The 19,390-nt window shown below is 52.1% G+C and overlaps 1 protein-coding gene across 1 annotated transcript; it reads left to right on the top strand.

The window, feature by feature from the left end:
- Positions 1-8,830: 8,830 nt before the first annotated feature.
- Positions 8,831-19,351, top strand: KDELR3 (KDEL endoplasmic reticulum protein retention receptor 3). Its single transcript, NM_001244970.1, is given in 5 exon segments — positions 8,831-9,093; positions 13,522-13,622; positions 16,294-16,452; positions 17,376-17,628; positions 18,443-19,351. Coding segments are annotated over 5 exon segments (645 nt in total). The 5' UTR covers positions 8,831-9,002; the 3' UTR covers positions 18,484-19,351.
- The last annotated feature ends 39 nt before the right edge of the window (positions 19,352-19,390 follow it).

The raw sequence follows: 19,390 nt of genomic DNA, 5'->3' as shown, positions 1-19,390 counted from the left end.
AAACCAGGACCCTCACAGTCCCTCCCCTCACAGGAGGTCGATGCACAAGAAATGCACAGTTCATAGCAGGTGCTCAGTAAACGTGACTATCCCTTCTCAGTCCTCCCCTCGACACTGCAGAGCTTCAAGGCGCATGCCCCATTCCCTGCCCAGCTTCCTCATTACCCTGCTGTGCCCTCGTGGGCGGGCAACCAGGACTGATGTTCCCTGGGAGGAGTCTTTGGTGTGTGAATGGCCGGGAGAACTTAACAGTCTGAAGGCGGGGTCAGCTGTGGTGTATGCCTCTTGCTTATCACACCTTTCCCTGAATTGGAAGTGGGCGGATGCAGGTGAGGCAAATGTCCTGTGGTCTCTTCCCCTGGCCAGAGACCTGGCCCGGTGGCTGCCCTGAGGGTGTGGGGGGTGCAGAGGAAGGAGAAAGGGCAGGAAGAAGGGAGAGATGGATACAGGGGTGTCTTTAGACCCAGAGCATCTGTTTCTGTGGGATCAAACCCAATGCCTGGTCACTGGGTACCAGTTTCAGGAAAGAGCGGCTGGGGGGGGGCGGGCTCAGGGGCAGTGACTTGGGGGGGGCAGCTGTGACACCACAGGGGTTGAGAGGAAACATCGAAACATCCAATAATGATCACCTTGCTGGGCCTGGCGGCCTCTGTGGCTCATCTCCTATAAGGAGAGTCCTGTGGCGGCTGAGAGCAGACTGGGAGAAAGGGAGGAGAGGCAGAAAGGGCAGCTCCAGTCAGGGAGAACTTCACAGACCACTGGAAAAAAAAGTCACCCTCCAATCCTGTGTGACTCTGGACAGCTCACCTCTCCTCTCTGGGCCTCAGTTTCCTCATATGTAAAGTGGGGAGGATCACGTCCACTTTAAGGGGCTGTTCCAAGGATGATGAAAGACTAATGGAAGGATCTGCCATGTTCCAGTAGCTCCTCGCTGTGTGCGGGGCGGGGTGGGGAGGGGGTGGGAAGGCCTGTGAGACAGGTATGCAAAGGTTGCAGGGGTGGGAGTGGCAGGTTTGGGTGTCAGAACTGGGTGACCCTGGGCAAGCTCCTTGTCCTTGCTGGACCTCACAGGCCTCATCTGTCATGGGATAATCTGGCCTGGGTCCCCAAAGGGCAAATAGACTTTGTCATCATCTAACACAGAAGCACCCCCCGGATGGAGGGAGAAGAGACATCGCTGGAGTGCCTGGCGTCACAGCGGCCAGCACTACTCAGGCCTTCACGGGCAGAGTCTCGTTTCGCCCTTACAGGAGCCCTGTGACACAGGCCTTTGTTACCAGCAGGGAAGCTGAGGCATGTGGCATGGCCCGGGGGGCCTGGAAGAACTCTTTGCAAGGGTGAGATCTGCTCTGAAGTTTGATGGGAACCATAGTGAAAACTGGCGTCCATCTGTAGGTTTTGCTAAAGCCTCCGGCCCGTTCTCCATTCCTCCTGTTTGCCCCTCACAACAACTCACTGAGGCAGAGACCCTGACTGTCTATCCCTAGTTTCCAGGTGAGGAACCTGAACTGAGACAGGGATAAGGAAGAGCCTTGCCTGGGGTCACTGAGGGCATAAGCAAGGATCTGAGCCACGATTTGAACCCGCTCCTAGTTTCTGGGGAAAGGTCATCCCAGGCCAGCAGGGCGCTCACTCACTGGCTCACTCTGGGAGCCCAGTCAGGCCTCCCTGGTCCTGAAGGGGCCCCGTGAGCTGGTGTAAAGGGCTAGGAGGCCTGGAGGGGAGAGGGATGGGTGGGACAGATGGGTGGGACAGCTGAGAAGTGGGGGGAAGTCTACCTTAAGATGCCAGAGTCACAGAGTCCAGAGGTATTTGGCCTAGTGAGCTCCTTAAAGTCAGACAAGCCCATTTTACAGATGGGGCACACTGAGGCAGCCCAGCTGCTTAGATGAGAAATCAGACCAGGACACAGCTGGCCTGCCTCAGAGCTCTGAGGTCCCACCAGCCCTGAGGGGTGAGGACCAGAGGTGGGGAGAGGGGTATCAGAGGTCCAGAGGACCCATCCTAGCAGGCTGTGCCCTGGGGACAGAGCACTCTAGGGGGTCTCTCCCGCCCTCTGCTCCCACCCTCGCCCACCCCCCCCCCCCCAGCACTCAGTAGTCACCAGGGTGGAATATTTTAGCACCTATAGAAAAACCGCCACAGACGGCCGTGGCAGCTGTTGCTAAGGAGACGCTCCCAAAATAGCCCCCCTCCGCCAACCTTTCCCGCTGCTGCTCCTGCTGTGGGGAGGGGAGGAGGCCAGGCAGAGAGGGGGTGACACATGAGCCCGGGTTCCAGGTTCACCCACCCACCCTTGCCCACCCCCCCCGCCCCGCATGCCCACACCGGCCAGTGACCCAGGCATCCACAGACCTGGGCAGCCACAGGTCTGCAGAGGGGCAGGAGCGAGCCACAGCGTGCCTGTGGCCTCAGCCACAGTCCTTGTCTGGGAGAAGGTCACCCAGATGAAAAGAGATGAGGGAAGAAGGAGTCCCTACATCCAGGACCCCCAGTGCACTCCCACATTGCACAGTCACAGACCTCACAGTTTTACACACTCACTCATGCACACCACAAGTACAGACCCACAAATGTCCACCTAAATATGCATATACACAAAGACACAAATAGATGCATGGGTAAACACATATGCCACAAATACACAACATACACCTGCAGGCACATACCACACAGCCATAAATACACACATTTACATACACGCACCCCAAGGACATACACACACACCCCAACATAGGGATGGCCGGCACATGTGTAAACACACACATACGCCAGTGTATGTATAGCCTCATGGCACATGAACACACAACTGTCCACATATACCCAGTATGTGGCATTCAAAGGGCTTTGAGTGGTGTTACCCATGGGCTCTGTCCAAGAAACATGTCCCAGGACCACCGGACAGCCTCGCTTAGTGGCAAACCCCTGTGATCCAGCCACGAGGTGGAAGTTTAGGAGGGTGGGTGGAGGGTGCTGTCTCTGTGAACCCTTCTGAATGGGTGGTCTGGGGACCAAAGGGTTCCCGGTGCCTGGGAGATCTGCCCTGAGCACATTCCTTAGGAAGCAGAAAACGGGGGCAGGGAACTCTCACCTGCAGCCTGGAAACCTCTGGGCATGGAGAGTTCTGAGCCCAGGTTCACCATGCAGCTGGTTGTCACCAAGGCGGCAGCTGGGGCTGGGGGCGGTGATGAGGATGAGCAGGTTAGCAACGTGGTGATCCCGGACACGTGCAAAGCATTTTACAGCTTATAAGTCACTTTTACCCCCGTTACTTCACATACTTGATCACAGCTACTTTGAGCTATTGGTGGTATCATCCCCATTTCTGAGACCCAGACAGGAAAAGGCACTGGAAGACCACTGAGCCAGTCACTGGCAGAGCTGGAACCAGACCCCCCAGGAGGTGTCAGTATACCGCCCCATGTGCCTTCCACTTGGCTGTAAGGCACAAGAGGGAAAGCAGGCCGCTAGGGTGCAAACCTCGGTTTTGCCCCTGATTTGCCCTATGCTACTGGGGAGTAGCCAAGCCCTCCATCTCCCCACCTGGAAAACCGAGAGTGAATCCCCAGCAGTATATTCAAGCAGCAGTTTAGGGCTACAGTCAGGGCTGGGGAGGGGAGCTTGCCGGATGCCCTCGGAATGCCAGCGCAAGGACAAAGGGCGCGGAGTCGCTCCCCTCTGCACTTGGCCAGCTGCCCTCTCTCTCCAGTCTCTCTCCATGGCTCCGGTTCGGTCGTCCGGGATCCGGGGCTTCGCTGGCGCCTCGTCACTCCCGAGACGCGGCGAGCGGCTTGCGGTTGCCTTGGGAACCTAGCTACGGCCCCGGCGCGAGGCGCACGACTCCCGGCGCAGGGCGCTGTGCCTGTGCCCGGCGCGTGGAGACTGGTCTTCGGAGTCTCAGAAAGACACCTGTCACCAGAAGCGAGGGAAGGGGGCATCGCAGCCAGGGTGTTTTTTTTTTGTTTGTTTGTTTGTTTTAATTTTTTTCTTTCTTCTTTTAATTGAGCTGTAACGAACAAACAGTAGTACATACATCTTAAAGAGTACAGCTCGATGAATTTTTACAAATTTTTTTTTGCAAAACCCATGTATCCACTACTCGGATCTAGATACAGAACACTTCCAGCGCCCTTACCTTAGAAGGCTTCTTCTGGCCGAGAGGTTAAAAATAATTCTCTTTTTTGCATTTCTCGGGGAATAAAGCGGAGAGGGAATGATTGCCTTCTGAGCACATGCAATTTCTGTTTTCTCCCCGCTCTGCTTAGCCTCATTGGGTCCCGGTGTCCTGTAAAGAGGAGCAAAGAGACCGATGTTTGTTTCGTAGTTTACTCCTTGTAAAGCGCTTTAGAGACTTAGCTAACTTTGACCCTGATATCTACTCTGTGAAGTCACTACTTGGTTTATAGTCAAATTACTGATGAGAACACCATGACGGAGAGATTAAATAAACTACCCAATTCGAAACGTTCATATGTGGTGGAGCTTGAGCCTTGAACATTCATCCTTTCCCCCTCCCTCTTTTATTCCATTCCTTGGCTTTTTTTTTTTTTTTTTTTTTTTCCTTCCCCTTGCAATGCCCTGGCATGAGGAAGTTCTTGGGGCGAGAGATGGAGCCTGAACCACAGCAGTGACAACACTGAATCCTTAACTGCTAGGCCACTAGGGAACTCCTCCTTGGCCTCTTTTAAGAGTCGTACAGGAAATTCCCCCGAGGCATAGCAGGTTAAGGATCCTGCTTTGCTGCAGCTGTGGCAGGTCGCGACTACAGCGCGGATTTGATTCCTGGCCCAGGAACTTCCACATGCCGCAGGTGTGGCTGAGAGAGAGAGAGAGAGTCGTACAAATAAAATGCGCTGGGAGAGCGAGTCATATTATATACACTTGCCATTGCACAAGAAGTTTCTTCTACTTGGGACTCTACTCCCTTCACCCAGGTTTTGTCTTTGAGGCAAGCTCCTATTCATCCTTCAAAGCCCACTCTGGCATCCTCTGAAGCCTTCCCAACTGCAATTCTCCCTCCTGACTCCCGCCAAGCCCAGAGTAATTAGGCTCTCTTCTGCCTCATATCCAATCCTTGCACAGGCACCCGCTTCCCATGTTGCCCCAAGGGCTCCTCAAGTCAACACCTGTGTTCAAAACCTGCAAGGCTCCTGGCACACAGTTGGTCTTCAATAAATGTGCTTGGAACTGAACGTTGAGGAGAGGTTTTGGAAACTTGATCTTCTGCTCTGTAAGAACGAGGCCTGCACTGGGCCCTGCTGCAGGTCGCTCAAAATATATTGAGTGAGGTGGAGTGGGAGGAGCTTCCAGAACACCTGGGTTCAGACCACAGGAATGTCGCCCTCAGCCCAGCCCCATTCTGTTGGGGAATGGACTCGTCCGTGTCTCCGAGGCAGGACTTCGGGGCTGTCTGGGAAGAGTTCATTCCTTCCACGGGGGAGCATCCACTAGCCAAGACCAGAAAAAGCCATAACAGGCCCTAGGGACCCCAAGGGAGTCCCAGGAACCGGGGCCCCTAGCTCCCCTTTCCTTCAGGGCCCTGCCTGGCCAGAGGCAGCTGATGAGGTGATGAGATGTCCTGAGGATCGTGACTTTCACGTTACGGCCACACCTTCCTTCCACACAGTTGGCAGCATTGTCACTACAGTGGTGAAATATAACAAAGGGCTATAGGTCCGGGGAGGGGAAAAAAAAAAAAGGCTGAGCGTACATTTTCCCTGTAATTAAGCAGCTCCCCCATTCTCTCTCCCGTAAATCTGACACTGAACATACAATTTGTGAGGGAAAAGAAAACTTGCCCTTTGAGCTGAAGAAAACACCCCTCTTGGCTTCCCCTCAATTGCACGTCTACAGCAGGCAGATTGCAGGTGTCAGGAAAGCGAGGCTTAGAGTGGTGAGGGACTTGCCTGGAACCACCCAGCATCTGGGAAAGACAGGCCTGACGGTGCAGGTGGCCAGAGTGGTGACATGGGCTAGAGCCAGCGGGGTAAAATAAGTAGGGGATTTTTTCCCTCTTCTTCATGGGAAGCTTTGGAAAACACTCCACCCTGAAGATAAGGGAGGTACGAAAAAGGCAGGGCTGACTGCTAAGGACAAAGTGGTAGAACCTGGGGGAGAAGAGGTCTATGCGACTTGGGGAAGCAAGAGGACAAGTTTGAGCCTCAATTTTCTCATCTGTAAAGTGGGGGTGTCTCTTCCTCTCCTGAGACATAACGATGATCAGCTTCAGAGGGGGATTGGGAAGGCTAGATGCAGGGAGGACCAAGGAGCCGGTCGCAATACTGCTAACTTCATTATCCCCATTAACAGATGGGAAAGCTGAGGCCCAAGGAAGGGACATGGCAGGCTTAAGGCTACACTAGAAGGCTGCAGGATGAGACCCCTTGGCCCCGGGGCTACTCAGCCTGGGTTCTTCCCACTCCACCACCATGGTGGTCACTTCTCAGACCTCCCCTGGCCTGGCCCAGTCCCCCCGTGGTCCCCCCTGAAGAAATAGAAGAGGACGATTCTAGCCTTGTTCCAAGCCCCCGCTGGCAGTTGGGGCTGCTTCTCGGGAGGACAGATGTTTCACCAAATGGCAAATGCACGTGCTTTTCCCTGGCTTGGGGAGGAGGTGGGCGCTGAGAAGGAGATGCCAGCTGGTTGGGCAGAGAGAACCGTAGCCACACCTGAGGGATTTAAATAGCCACCGCCTTCTCTGGGCACCGACTGGAGAGGAAGCATCTGGGCAGGGGAGGGGGTGGGGGTGGGGGTGGGGAGAGGAGAGAACCCAGCGGCCCATTCAGAACCTGTCACAGCCCTGGGATGAATGCCTGGCTCTTCCTCCCAGAGGAACTTGGACCCCACATCTCACCTCCCTGACTTCAATAAGCTTTACCTGCAAAGTGAGGATTTTGAGTCTGCTTCGGAGCGTGACTGTTGAGGCCTGGCCCATGCCTGGCACCCAGGAGATGCTTAGTACTTGATGGCTGTTATCCCAAACCTCTCTGCCAGGGCAACAGTCCCCACTGCAGCATACCTAACAAATGGGCACCCACCCCCTGCTTACCTGTCTCTCATGACAGGGAGCTCATCACCTCCCATGACAACCTACAGTGTAATGTAATGATTTAATTGCATGAGCCCTGGAGTCAGACTGTATGCTGGAGTCCAGGTTCCACTATTTAGCGTCTGTGCGACTCTAAGCAAATGACTTAACCTCTCTGTGTCTCAGTTTTCCCAGTGTGGAATGAGAATAACAACAGTACCTCCCTTTTAGTTTCACTTAGATCTCAACCTTTCGTGTGCACACAAAGCACCCACGGATCTTGTTTAACAGCAGAGCAGATAGATTCTGGTCCACTTGGTCTGGGGCGGGACGCAAGAGTCCGCATTTCCAGCAGGTGATACAGATGCTGCTGGTCCTTGGACCATATTTTGAGCCTCAAAGTACAGCCTTGCCGTACGACTCATGGTGAGGGGGCCATGAAAGGGTCACGAATAGAGGGGTGATGGGTTTTTATCATGGCAAAGCCTCTCTGGCTATCTGTGCTGGGGGTGGGGGGAGGCCAGTAATTTGGGGAGAGATAAAGGTGCTGAGTGGGAGAAGGGGTTACAGGGGCCAAAGGAGGGTGGCGGTAAAGGCCCTTAGCATATGCACTCCAGTCCTACAGATGCAGATACCAAGGCCCAGAGAGGGTGGCTGACCTCCTTAGGCCACACAGCACTGAAAGGACTCCTGACCATGATTAGTCCTTCACCCTTCCTGCCTCCCAACTTGCTGGCCGACATCCCACAGCCCTTTGGAGTCTTTCCTGGCCTTTGCTTCTGTTTAATATCTTGTCACAGCAGGAAGAGGGAGTGACACTCAGTGAGGGCCTTGGATCTCCGTGATAGGCTTGACCTCTTCCATACCCACAGTAACGCCATTTTACAGATGCAACACTGAGGCCAAGAGAGGAAGGCTTGGCGTTCCCCTCGTGGCGCAGTGGAAATGAATCCGACGAGGAACCATGAGGTTTCCAGTTTGATTTCCTGGCCTCGCTCAGTGGGTTACAGATCCAGCGTTGCTGTGAGGTGTGGTGTAGGTCACAGATGTGGCTCGGATCTGGCGTTGCTATGGCTGTGGTGTAGGCCAGCAGCTGTAGCTCCCATTCGACCCCTAGCCTGGGAACCTCCATATGCAGCGGGTGCGGCCCTAAAAAGACACACACACACACACACACACACACACACACACACACACACACACACACACACACACACACGAAGGTCAGCCTGACTCCCAACCTGAGTGTTTGGTTACCACTGTCCAACAGGTCAGGAGGGGACAAGGCAGCTATTCAAATTAACAGGTGAGAGCGTAGGGATTCTGGCTCCAGCTCTTCTCACCCAAGAAGGGAAGAGTTCAAACCCCAGAATGATGATGACAATAGCAGGAGGTCACCGTTTATGGGAGGCTTCTAAACTGCCAAGCTTCGTGCCAAGCAGTGGCACGAGGGACCCAGCTTCACCCCAACACTGGCCTTACTAGCCCTGGCTACAGACGAGGGAACTGAGGCAGAGAGAGGATCCCCGTGGCTTGCCCAGGGTCACGTGCGAGAGCACCCCCCCCCCCGCCCCCGGCACTCCTCTGTGGACCCTTCTCCGGACACCGGCGGGGCGCGGCGGGACGGGGCGAGCACCCTGCGGGCACTGAGCGGCCCGGGCGGCGGGTAGCGGGCCCCAGCCGGAAGGCCGATGGCCGGCCGAGCGGTGCCCGCCCGGGAGCCTCGGCGCTGGGCTGGACGGGGGGCGGGATCTCGGGATCTCGGGCGGCGCCGCTTCCTGGCTCCCAGGCGCGGCGGCCGGTCTGGCCACGTCACCGCCCGGCCGAGAGCGCGCTGGTGGAGCGGCGGCGCCCGGGAGCGCGGAGCTCGGGGGCGCGGGCAGGGGCGCGGGACCCAGAGCCCGGGGCCGGGGACGTGGCAGCCGCCTCGCCCGCCAGAAAGTTTCCCAGGAGTTGGCTGCGCGCGGACCGGACCATGAACGTGTTCCGTATCCTCGGCGACCTGAGCCACCTCCTGGCCATGATCTTGCTTCTGGGGAAGATCTGGAGGTCCAAGTGCTGCACGGGTGAGGGGCGCCTGGGGCGGGCGGTGTGGGGCCGGGGGCAGAGGTGCCAGCCCTACGCTGCGGCAGCGGGGCTTGACGAGGGGCTCCTGAATGTCTGTTCAGGGTGGGGACTTCGGCTTGGGGGAGCTGGAAGCTGTTTTTGCACAGCTCAGCTTCCAAAGAAAACTTAGAGTCACACCACATCAAAGAAGAAGGACCCGTGGAGATTATGGAGGGAGGCTGGGCTTGTGCTTCCATTGACCCTCCCCGCCTCCCGCCCCTGCTTGGCATTGCCACTGCTAGTTGGAAGAGGAAGGGACCCCCTTTGCTGCCCAGGAGCAGCACCCTTTGGGTCCCATTGTTCCGTCTAACCTCACTCAGGCAGGAGGATGGGGAACAGGAGGTGGGGGGGTGGGGAGGTGTACACACAGGAAGTGGCTCCAAACTCTCAAGGTCTTCTCTTTCCCAACCCCCCCCCCACCTCCTCTGCCCCATAGGCTAGGTAGGCCCTCTTTCCTCCCCTGCCTGTGCCACAGGCGGCTGTGATGTGGCAGGAGGGGCACGGAGCTGCCCATGAGCAGAAGCCCAGGGAGGGTGGGAGGGGTCCCCCTTTTGTCCAGTAGTCTGGCTGCCCTGATGGAGGCTTGGAGAACTTTCAGGCCTGGACTGTGGTGACCACACAGACTCAGTGCATGAAGAAGCCGCTGGAGCCGCCTGCAGCCATCTCTGTCCACTGGTGTCCTGGAGGCGCCTGCCCTGCGCTTGGCACTGGGGTGAGGGGATACAGAGACGCGCATGGGCTCCTCGTGGGGGCCAAGGAGGCTGAGAGTGGACTCCTGAAGGCTTCATGGAGGGAGCGGCTCTGTGCTGAGTCCTGGAAGACAGGCAGGGTGTCACTCAGGGAAGGTGTGTGAGGGCATGTATGTCTCGGGAATGGTGAGCAGCCGATTTGGGGGTAGCCCAGGAGGGAGATGAGTCCAAGGGGTGGGTAGTCAGATGTGAAAGGGCCTTGTCTGTCAGGCTAGGGAGATGGGACTGGGGAGCCATGGAAAGTTTGGGAGCAGGGAGGGGCCTCAGAAGGGCCTCTGGAAGCTGTGCGGAGCGGCTAATGGAGGAAGCAGAGAGAGCATCACAGAGACTGCCAGCTTCTGTGGGGGTGAGAGGTGCTCATGTGAGGGTCACTGCAGAGGGAGTGATTACAGACCTGGAAGCCCTTCGGGTTTGGGGTCTCTGGGGAGATAGGCAGTCACTGGCACTCTGGTTTCCATTTGGGGGAAGTGGGCCAGGAACACTGACAGGGGCTCCAGTGAGAGGAATAATCTAGCTTGGACCTGTTGCTGCCACGGGAAGCCCTAGACTGGGTGAACAACCATGACCAGGAGGGGGCGCCGTTCCACAACCCGCTCTGCCAGGCGTTGTACCAGGCACCTGCCATATACCTGGCCAACCCAGGCAGAGATCCTGGCCTGGTGGGTCTGAATCTAGCTAGTGGGAGATTGCCAAAAAGCAACAGTGGTAGCAACTGAGTAAATGATACGGTTTGTTAGAGATGCTAAGTGCTGTGGGGAAAGAAAAGGGGGGATGGGGCCTGTGTGTGCACAGAGAGGGCTCAGCCTGGTTGAGAACGGGGGAGGGGAGGGGTCTGAACGCCAGGTCATCAGCCCTGGGGAGCAAAGCCGGCTGTGACACCCCAGTGACCCAGCCCTGAAGGCAGGAGACTGGTCCTTCATCCTTACTCCGCCTCTGACTCACTGTGTGATCTTGGGCCTCAGTTTCCCCATCTGTCAAATGGCAGGAGGGCTGCACCTGGTCAGTGGGTCCCACAAGTGCTCCACGGACGTCTGAGGGACTCTGGCCAGGTTTTGGCTTCTGTTCTCCTCTGTATCCTGGCGTCTCCATGTGTGGCCTGCTTTGGTGGAAATTATTCATTGCTTTCAAGAATATGAAAACCATTGCATTGGACCGGCAGGGCTCCCAAAGCGCTAAGGAAAATGTGACTGGAGCCTGGGAGCCTGGAGGGGTTGGGAAGAGAAGGGAGGGGTGGGGAAAGGCCATGTGAGGGACAGCCAAGCGTCCCCTGACAGAGCTCCTCCTGGACGCTCCCAAATGGGGCTGAGGGCCTCCCTGGCAAGTCCCCTGCGAGGGCTCTGGGTTCAACAACAAGCAGAGCCCTGAGCTGGGTCAGTGTTGCCTCCTGGACCCCACCGCCTCCCCCAGGGAGCTCCTTCACCCACTGCCAGACCCCCAAGGAGGCACTTAACGTTTGCACTGAATCCTACTTAGTCCTCATGTCAGCCCCGCCCCATTTTACAGATGAGGAGTGTGAAGCTCAGCCTTGCTGTGCTGGTGGGAGAGCCGGCACAGGAACCAGCCCTCTCCAGAATATTAGGGACTCCAGTGGTGTTTATCCTTGGTCATTCAAATTGTCCCCCTCCCCAAAATGTCCCAGACCAGAGAAGTAGTTAGAAAAGGCCCAGTTTAGGGAGTTCCCGACTTGGCGCAGCAGAAATGAATCAGACTAGAAATCATGAGGTTGCAGGTTCAATCCCTGGCCTCGCTCAGTGGGTTAAGGATCTGGTGTTGCCTTGAGCTGTGGTGTAGGTCACAGATGCGGCTCAGATCTGGCGTTGCTGTGGCTGTGGTGTAGGCCGGCAGCAACAGCTCTGATTGGACCCCTAGCCTGGGAACCTCCATGTGCCGTGGGTGCGGTCCTAAAAGAGGAAAAGATGGGGGGGGGAGTAAAAAACCCAGTTTAGGTGTAAAAAGGAGTCAAACCCTGAATCAGGTAATGTCACTTCTCGGTGTCAAATCTCTGAGCGATCCGTCACATTCAGGGTAAAATCCAGAGGTTGGGATGACAAAGGTGAGAGGCTCAAGGACAGTTCTTGGTTTTCTGGCTTGAGCACAGAGCAGGTGATGGTGGCATTTATAAAGGAGAGAAGACCGGAGGAGAAGGGGGTTGGAAGGGGATGGTGAGTGTAGTCAGGCAGGATTATGTGGGTCAGAGATCCGAGGGGAGTCTGGAGCTAGAGGGTCCCTCGTGCGGGCTGAGATGGCAAAGGGACAGAAGGAGAAGAGAGGTCGCCCTCTGTGGATTAGGTGTCGAGGAGGACAGGGGTGCCCAGTGGAAGTGAGAAGCCGGCAGTGTGGACAGTCGCAGAAGCCTGGGGAAGGCTGTGGTGGGGATGGACAGAGTGCTCAGCCGGCTCTTAAGAAGTCAGGTGAGTGAAGACAGAGTTGACATTTGGATCCGGATACGTGGGCGTCATGGCCCATGGGAGTGGTTTGGTGAAGTATCCAGACTGCTGCGGGCTTAATGGGACAAGAGAAACGGGAGGCAAGGCACCTGCTTGCCTCACCCGGGAACTACCTCTGTGATGTATCAAAAGTGGCCAAAAGTTGACTAAGGCGCATGATGGGTAAATGCAGCTTCGATTCCTGGATTAGATCCTGAAACAGAAAAAGGGCATCTGTGGGAAAAGGTGAAATCTGAATAAAGTCTGCAGTTTAGTCAATAGTGCTGTACAGATGTCACTTCTTAGTTTTGGCAATTGTTCTGTGATTATGCAAGGTGTTAGCACTAGAAGCTGGGTGGAAGGTGTCTGGGAGCTCTCTACCGACTTTACAACTTCTCTGTAAACCTAAAATTATTTCAAAATAAAAAGTTTAGGAAGAGATCAAAGCAGATGAGGAAATAGCATGGAAAGTACGAACCCAGTTTTGTCAACCTGATGTGTGCATGTGTGCGCTTATGTGTCGTGTGTACGTGTGCACGCATGTGTCCTGTGTACGTGTGTGCCAACAAAGATTTGGGAGGATGCACAGGGAGGCTTTGGGATTCAGGTGATTGCTGCTTTTGTATTTACATCTCTATGTATTATCTGGCTTTTGTTTTACAAAGAGTAAAAATAGCCATAACTTTTATAACTAGAAAAAAACCCCAGCTTTTTTAATCTTTAAATTTTGGAAAAATAAGATAGAAAGCTCCCTTGGCCCTGTGCCTCCCTCCGTCTGTTCCGGACTCTGATGAATCAACACCTTGTGGAATCAGTGAGTTGTTCTCCAAAAGATGGAGCTTTGGGGACTGTCAGTGGAACTCTGGGGGTGGAGCGAAGAAAAGCCTTGACACCCTCCCCCCAGCCTGGCTCCCACCTCCCCCACGCCCTCCCCAGAGCAAGCACGCGCAGCGGTCCTGGGAACTCGGTGTTCGTGTCTTTATTTGGAGACTGGGTGACAGAGTACAGTCTAATGAGAGGAATAGACTCCAGGGATCCAATGGGAAGGGATGTTTCCTGACCCTTGGAGGGTGACAGTCCCTGGACAGAGTGGCGTTATTAAGTGTGATTGGATGCTCTTTAGGCTTTTCTAGCTCAGGCTCTGGGGCTCACGAGTGTATGAGCCTGGGAGTCTGTGTGCTTAGTGTCTCCCTCCTGTCCCCATTTGCCACAGGTATCTCCGGGAAGAGCCAGATCCTTTTCGCTCTCGTCTTCACCACCAGGTACCTTGACCTGTTCACCACCTTCATCTCCATCTACAACACAGTAATGAAGGTGAGAGGAATGGGTTGCCATCTGAGGGGGACCCGCCAAGCACCCGCAGATGGTGAGCCAGTACGATTGAGACTCAGGCTGTGGAAGCAGGCAGACCTGGGTTTGAATCCTGGCTTTGCTGTTAGCAGCTGTGGGACCAGGGCTTGGGCAAAGCTTCTGGCCTTTGTGTACCTTGGTTTCCTCGGCAAAATGAAGATAGTAGTACTTACCTCAGAGGATTTTGTTGTGAAAATTAAATGAGGTAATAAATATACACAACAGCTGTCATATACTAAAAACTCAAGAAAGGTCAGCATTACAATGGTTAAAAAATAAGCAAAAAATCAAACATCGTATCCTGAGCTTTCAGAGAACTTATTCGTCCATTTATCTGACAAATATTTATCAAGCCAGGCACTTGAAGGAGACAAAACGAGGAACCTGCATTCTAACTGGGAGACAGATAATAACACGTAAAAATAACTGTGGTTAGGGATAAGGCTATGAAAATAATTAAAATAGCATGATGTTTCCTTCGGTTATTAAAAACAATTTTTTTTTGGCCATGCCTACGTTCCTGGGTCAGGGATCAAACCCACACCAGAGTAGTAACGGGAGCCACAGCTGTGACAATGCTGGCTCCTTAACCACTAGGCCACCAGGGAACTCCAAAAAAAAATGGTTTTTTAGATTTTTTTTTTTGTCTTTTTAGGGCTGCACCCTCAGCATGTGGAAGTTCCCAGGCTAGGGGTTAAATTGGATCTGTAGCTGCTGGCCTACACCATAGCCACATTGCAACTCCAGATCCAAGCCGTTTCTGCAACCTACATTGAAACTCACAGCAATGCCAGATCCTTAACCCACTGAGTGAGGCTGGGGATCAAACCCGAGTCCTCATGGATACTAGTTGGGTTTGTTACCACTGAGCCATAATGGGAACTCCCTGTTTTTTTGTTTGGTTTTGTTTTTAAAAGACAGTGTCACCTTTTTCTATCAGGCTTAGCAGAAATGTCACTTTTTTTGGGGGGGGTGCACACTGAGGCATGTTCAATCACTGGGCCAGTGATTGAACCTGAGCCGTGGCAGTGCTGGATCCATAACTGCTAGGCCACCAGACAACTCCTCTCCAAAATGTTTTGAGAACAGGGTTACATGATAATGACTAGGGAGCTATTCAAGGAGTGTGATTAGGAAGGGCCTCTCCAAAAAGGTGACATGTAAGTGGAAATCTGAGTGACACAAGGAATGAAGATCAGAGAAAGAGCATTCCAAGCAGAAGAAATAGCTGGTGCAAAGACCCCCAGGACAGGAACAAGCTTGGTTTATTCCAAGGACAGAAGGCAGGCACAGTGGGAGCTCCATGGGTCACAGTGCCTAACAGAGGGGGTGGTGGGGATGCTGATAGAGGTCTGGGTGAGGGCAGAGGGTGCAGGTGAAGTTTGGATTCAGTTTTGTGATGGGAAGCTGTTGCTTTGAAGCTTGGTCCTGTTTTATAAGAGAAACTTAGTATCTCTCAGTCCTGGGCCTTAGCTATGTGGTTATGTTGGGGTGAGGCATTCTCTGAGGTTTTAACCAACCATCCAATACAGTTTAGGCAAGGAGCCCAGGTTTCAGAGTCAATAAACTGGGATTTAACCGTTTGGATGCTGTTAACAGAAACTTAAAATAAGAGTTACTTTAATAAGGTAAGGATTTTTGAGTTCCCGTCCTGGCGCAGCGGAAACAAATCTGACTAGGAACCATGAGGTTGCAGGTTTGATCCCTGACCTTGCTCAGTGGGTTAAGGATCTGGCATTGTTAAGGATATGGCTGTGGCCTAGGCTGGCGGCAACAGCTCCAATTCGACCCCTAGCCTGGGAACATCCATATGCCCCAGTGTGGCTCTAAAAGGACAAAAGACAAAAAAAAAAAAAAAAAAAAAAAGGTAAGGATTTATTTTTACCCCACTCATAACAAAATCTGGAAGTGGGTTGTCCAGGGCTGCAATGGCAGGCCCTTTAACGTTCTGCTCTGCCAACTTTAGTGTGACCAGTAGTATCACATAGGAACTTGCTGGAAATGCAAATTCTCAGGCCCACTCAGATCTACTAAGTCAAAAACTCTGGGGGCAGGGGCAGGGCAGGGACAGATGGCTGTATGATTTTGATGCACATTCAAGTTTGAGAGCCTCTGGCCCAGGCTAGAGGCCAGATAATAAAACCATTATATGCTGGAGGACAGCTACTATAATTAGAAAAAGAGCACTTTTCTGAAGGATGGACGATCAGCTGAATCAAAGAATGTTAGCTTTTGTGGAAGAATGCTCTCAAGTCACTGATACAGACCCAGGGAGTTGAGGCTTTAAAAGAGCCCTTGAATGACACTGCTAAGTCCCCCAGTAAAGATCAATTCCGTTTTTTTGCCCAATACTCCACAGGGAGAGGACACCTGGGCGCCTTTGAGTCTTCATGTCTCAATTTTAAGTCCCAGTTAGAAGCATGGAGTTACAAGTCCATCAGCTTTGGATTCTAGGCCACTGACCCAAGACAAATGGCAAATTTCACATTCAATTTGAAGAAAATTGCACTTCACCTTAAGGTGGAAGAGCATTAGCCCTTGGGTTTGGTAGGTCCCAACTCAGGGTGACTTTGAAGTCCAAGCGAATAGGTTGGGAAATGAACTCATCGATTCCCATGTGTCTTTCTCTTTTTAGGTGGTTTTTCTCCTCTGTGCCTATGTCACAGTGTACATGATCTATGGGAAATTTCGGAAAACGTTTGACAGTGAGAATGACACCTTCCGCCTGGAGTTTCTTCTGGTCCCAGTCATTGGCCTCTCCTTTCTTGAGAACTACAGTTTCACTCCCCTGGAGGTAAGGGAAGGGACCCAGAGTACTAATTCCCCAAGGCTAACACATTCCCTAAAATCCTCACCTCCAGACCCTTGGTAACGCCTGGGCTAGCCTGCGGCAACCGTGGCCGTTACTGTTGTTCTGTTTGGAAATTGCCACTAAGCTATGCTTTTTTTTTTTTTTTTTTTTGCTATTTCTTTGGGCCACTCCTGCGGCACATGGAGGTTCCCAGGCTAGGGGTTTAATCGGAGCTGTAGCCGCCAGCCTATGCCAGAGCCACAGCAACGCGGGATCCGAGCCGTGTCTGCAACCTACACCACAGGTCACGGCAATGCCGGATCATTAACCCACTGAGCAAGGGCAGGGACCGAACCCACAACCTCATGGTTCCTAGTCGGATTCGTTAACCACTGCGCCACGACGGGAACGCCAAGCTATGCTTCTCCTGAAAACAGGCACATCTGAATAGTCATGTTTGAAAACAAAGCAGACATCACAGCACCACTTAAGGCTGAGACCTTCTGTCCAATAAGCGATTAATGGATACTGGAGCAGTCCAGACCCAGATTTCAACTCAGCAGTTCTTCATTCTGGCCCAAGAATCATTAGGGCAACAAGCATCTCAGGAGATTCGAATACTAGTTAGTGTTCTTGGACTGTATATTGAGAAGCCCTAGCCTCAGTCAACGAGTTTGTGTGATAGAATTCTGTTAATAAGGAGCCATGTACTATATAGCAACATTCATTCTGTTGTGAAAAATGCAGTATGCCTGAATCTTTTTTTTTTTCACAAAGGGTAGAATATGCTGATCAAAACATTTTAAAATGTCAACATTTTTTTGCCTCACTGTATTCCCCCCAATAAACATTGTTTTAGTAATTAAATTCTAAAGGTGGGGCCCTTGTTGATCAGTCTTCTCCGGCTACTTATCTCTTTGGCTCAGATCCTCTGGACTTTCTCTATCTACCTGGAATCAGTGGCCATCCTGCCCCAGCTCTTCATGATCAGCAAGACAGGAGAGGCTGAGACTATTACTACTCATTACCTGTTCTTTCTTGGGCTGTACCGGGCACTCTACCTGGCTAACTGGATCAGGCGATACCAGACTGAGAATTTCTATGACCAAATTGCAGTGGTGTCTGGGGTAGTACAAACCATCTTCTACTGTGACTTCTTCTACTTGTATGTGACCAAAGGTAGGTGCTGGGAGAACAGTGTGCTGGCACTGGCTGTTACTAATCCATTCACTATTTGGGGGAATACGGAAGTCAAAAGTCAAGTCTGTGTGCTCCTTATGGTGCCTGCTTCTAACATGGAATATAAATGTTCTCAGGAAACTCAAAGTGCTGTGAAAAAAAAGACCAATAGGATACTTTATGTTGTGCACTACTTACAGGGAAGCTGTTTGACATGGGACAAAATACTTGGACTAGGAATAGAGGACACAAAGATATTCCAGAGGGAACAGTTTACAAGCCTCCAAAGTAGGACAAAAAGGCAAATATGGTTAAAATCTATACACCTAGAGATATCAAGAGTTCAATCAAGATTAATCACCTAGGGCCTCACAAGTCAGGGTAAGGATTCACACTGCCTTCTGATCATAAATGGCAGCAACTGGACTGGCCACCTGACAACCAACCCACCTTCTATGTAGGGCAGAAGAGCAGCCAGAGGAGGGAGATGGCATGGGGCAGTTAGAATTGTCCAGGAGGTAGTTATCAATGGAAAGACAGGGGCATTTCTTGAGAGTGGTCAATAGGGACAGTGGATATGCTGGGTATGAGAGGAAATAAAGGAATTGAGGACAACTGCTAGATTTACTGCCTACCTCACAAGGGGGTGGTGCTATCAGTGTACGAGGAGTCTGTAGCTAACCTATGTTAGTTCCCCTTGGCTCTAACATCTGAATATATACTGTGAACTGGGCATTAAGATACTAAAATTATATACAAAGTTATAAAGGAATCCTTTCATGACAATTCTAATTTCAGCTTCATTTTCTTCTAGTCCTTAAAGGAAAGAAGTTAAGTCTTCCAATGCCAATTTGAGGGCCCTCAGAGATGTTCTACACCTTAACAAGGACATGAAGCAAACTATTTGAAGTGTTCTCCTGGGTGACTTGCCAACAACTCAGACCAAATATTAAAACTAAAGTCAGAAAAATCCTTAGTGTGGACTTTAACAAAGCACTGATCATTCTATCCCGAAGCCCTTATGATTATCTCCTTTAAATTATATAGGCAATTAAACAGCTGGCCAGTCACACAAGTGTGGCACTCTCATAATGTCAACTGGACCATGAAGAAAACCTTAGGAGCTTGGAAGTTCCTGTTGTGGCTCAGCAGGTTAAGAATCCCACTAGAATCCGTAAGGATTCAGGCTGGATCCTGGCCTTGCTCAGTGGGTTAAGGATCCAGTGCTGCTGAAGGCTGGAAAATGGTGTGGCTGTGACTTCAAGTCCAATTTGACCCCAGCCTGAGAAACTTCTGTATGCTACACCTTGGTGCTAGACCCATCAATGGGTCAAATAAATTACTGCACTCAAAGGCCTAGTATGAGATTCATGCTAAGTAACAGCTAATCTCAATCTGGAAATATGCTCCACCCTGAATAGAGCAAAAGCCCCAAATGAAGATCACAGTCCAAATATCTTGAGTGTGCTAATGTGGTTAACTTTCACTTTCTGGGTAGGAAACCAAGTTTAGGCAGTCAAAATACAAAGGTGTTATCAACAGGTGTCAAATGTTATGAGGCATCAAACACCTAGGCTTTACCTACTACTAGGTGTTGTCTTGTTGCTTTGTGACTCAAAATTCTGCATTAAAACCAATCAATTCACCCCCCTTCCACATTTTCCAGTGCTAAGGTGTTTGTCAATCCAATATGGTCTTGAAGCAAATAAAAACTAAGAAACTATCATTGGACTACGATCAGGATTTTTTAAGCAATAAAAAC

Source organism: Sus scrofa, chromosome 5 (assembly GCF_054392235.1).
Source record: "Sus scrofa isolate SSC_HxYL_T2T_F1_AM1 chromosome 5, Sscrofa_HxYL_maternal_Yorkshire_Landrace_v2.0, whole genome shotgun sequence".
Taxonomy (NCBI): Eukaryota; Metazoa; Chordata; class Mammalia; order Artiodactyla; family Suidae; genus Sus; species Sus scrofa.
Note: the sequence above shows the minus strand (reverse complement) of the source record. Positions and strands in the feature narration are given on the sequence as shown.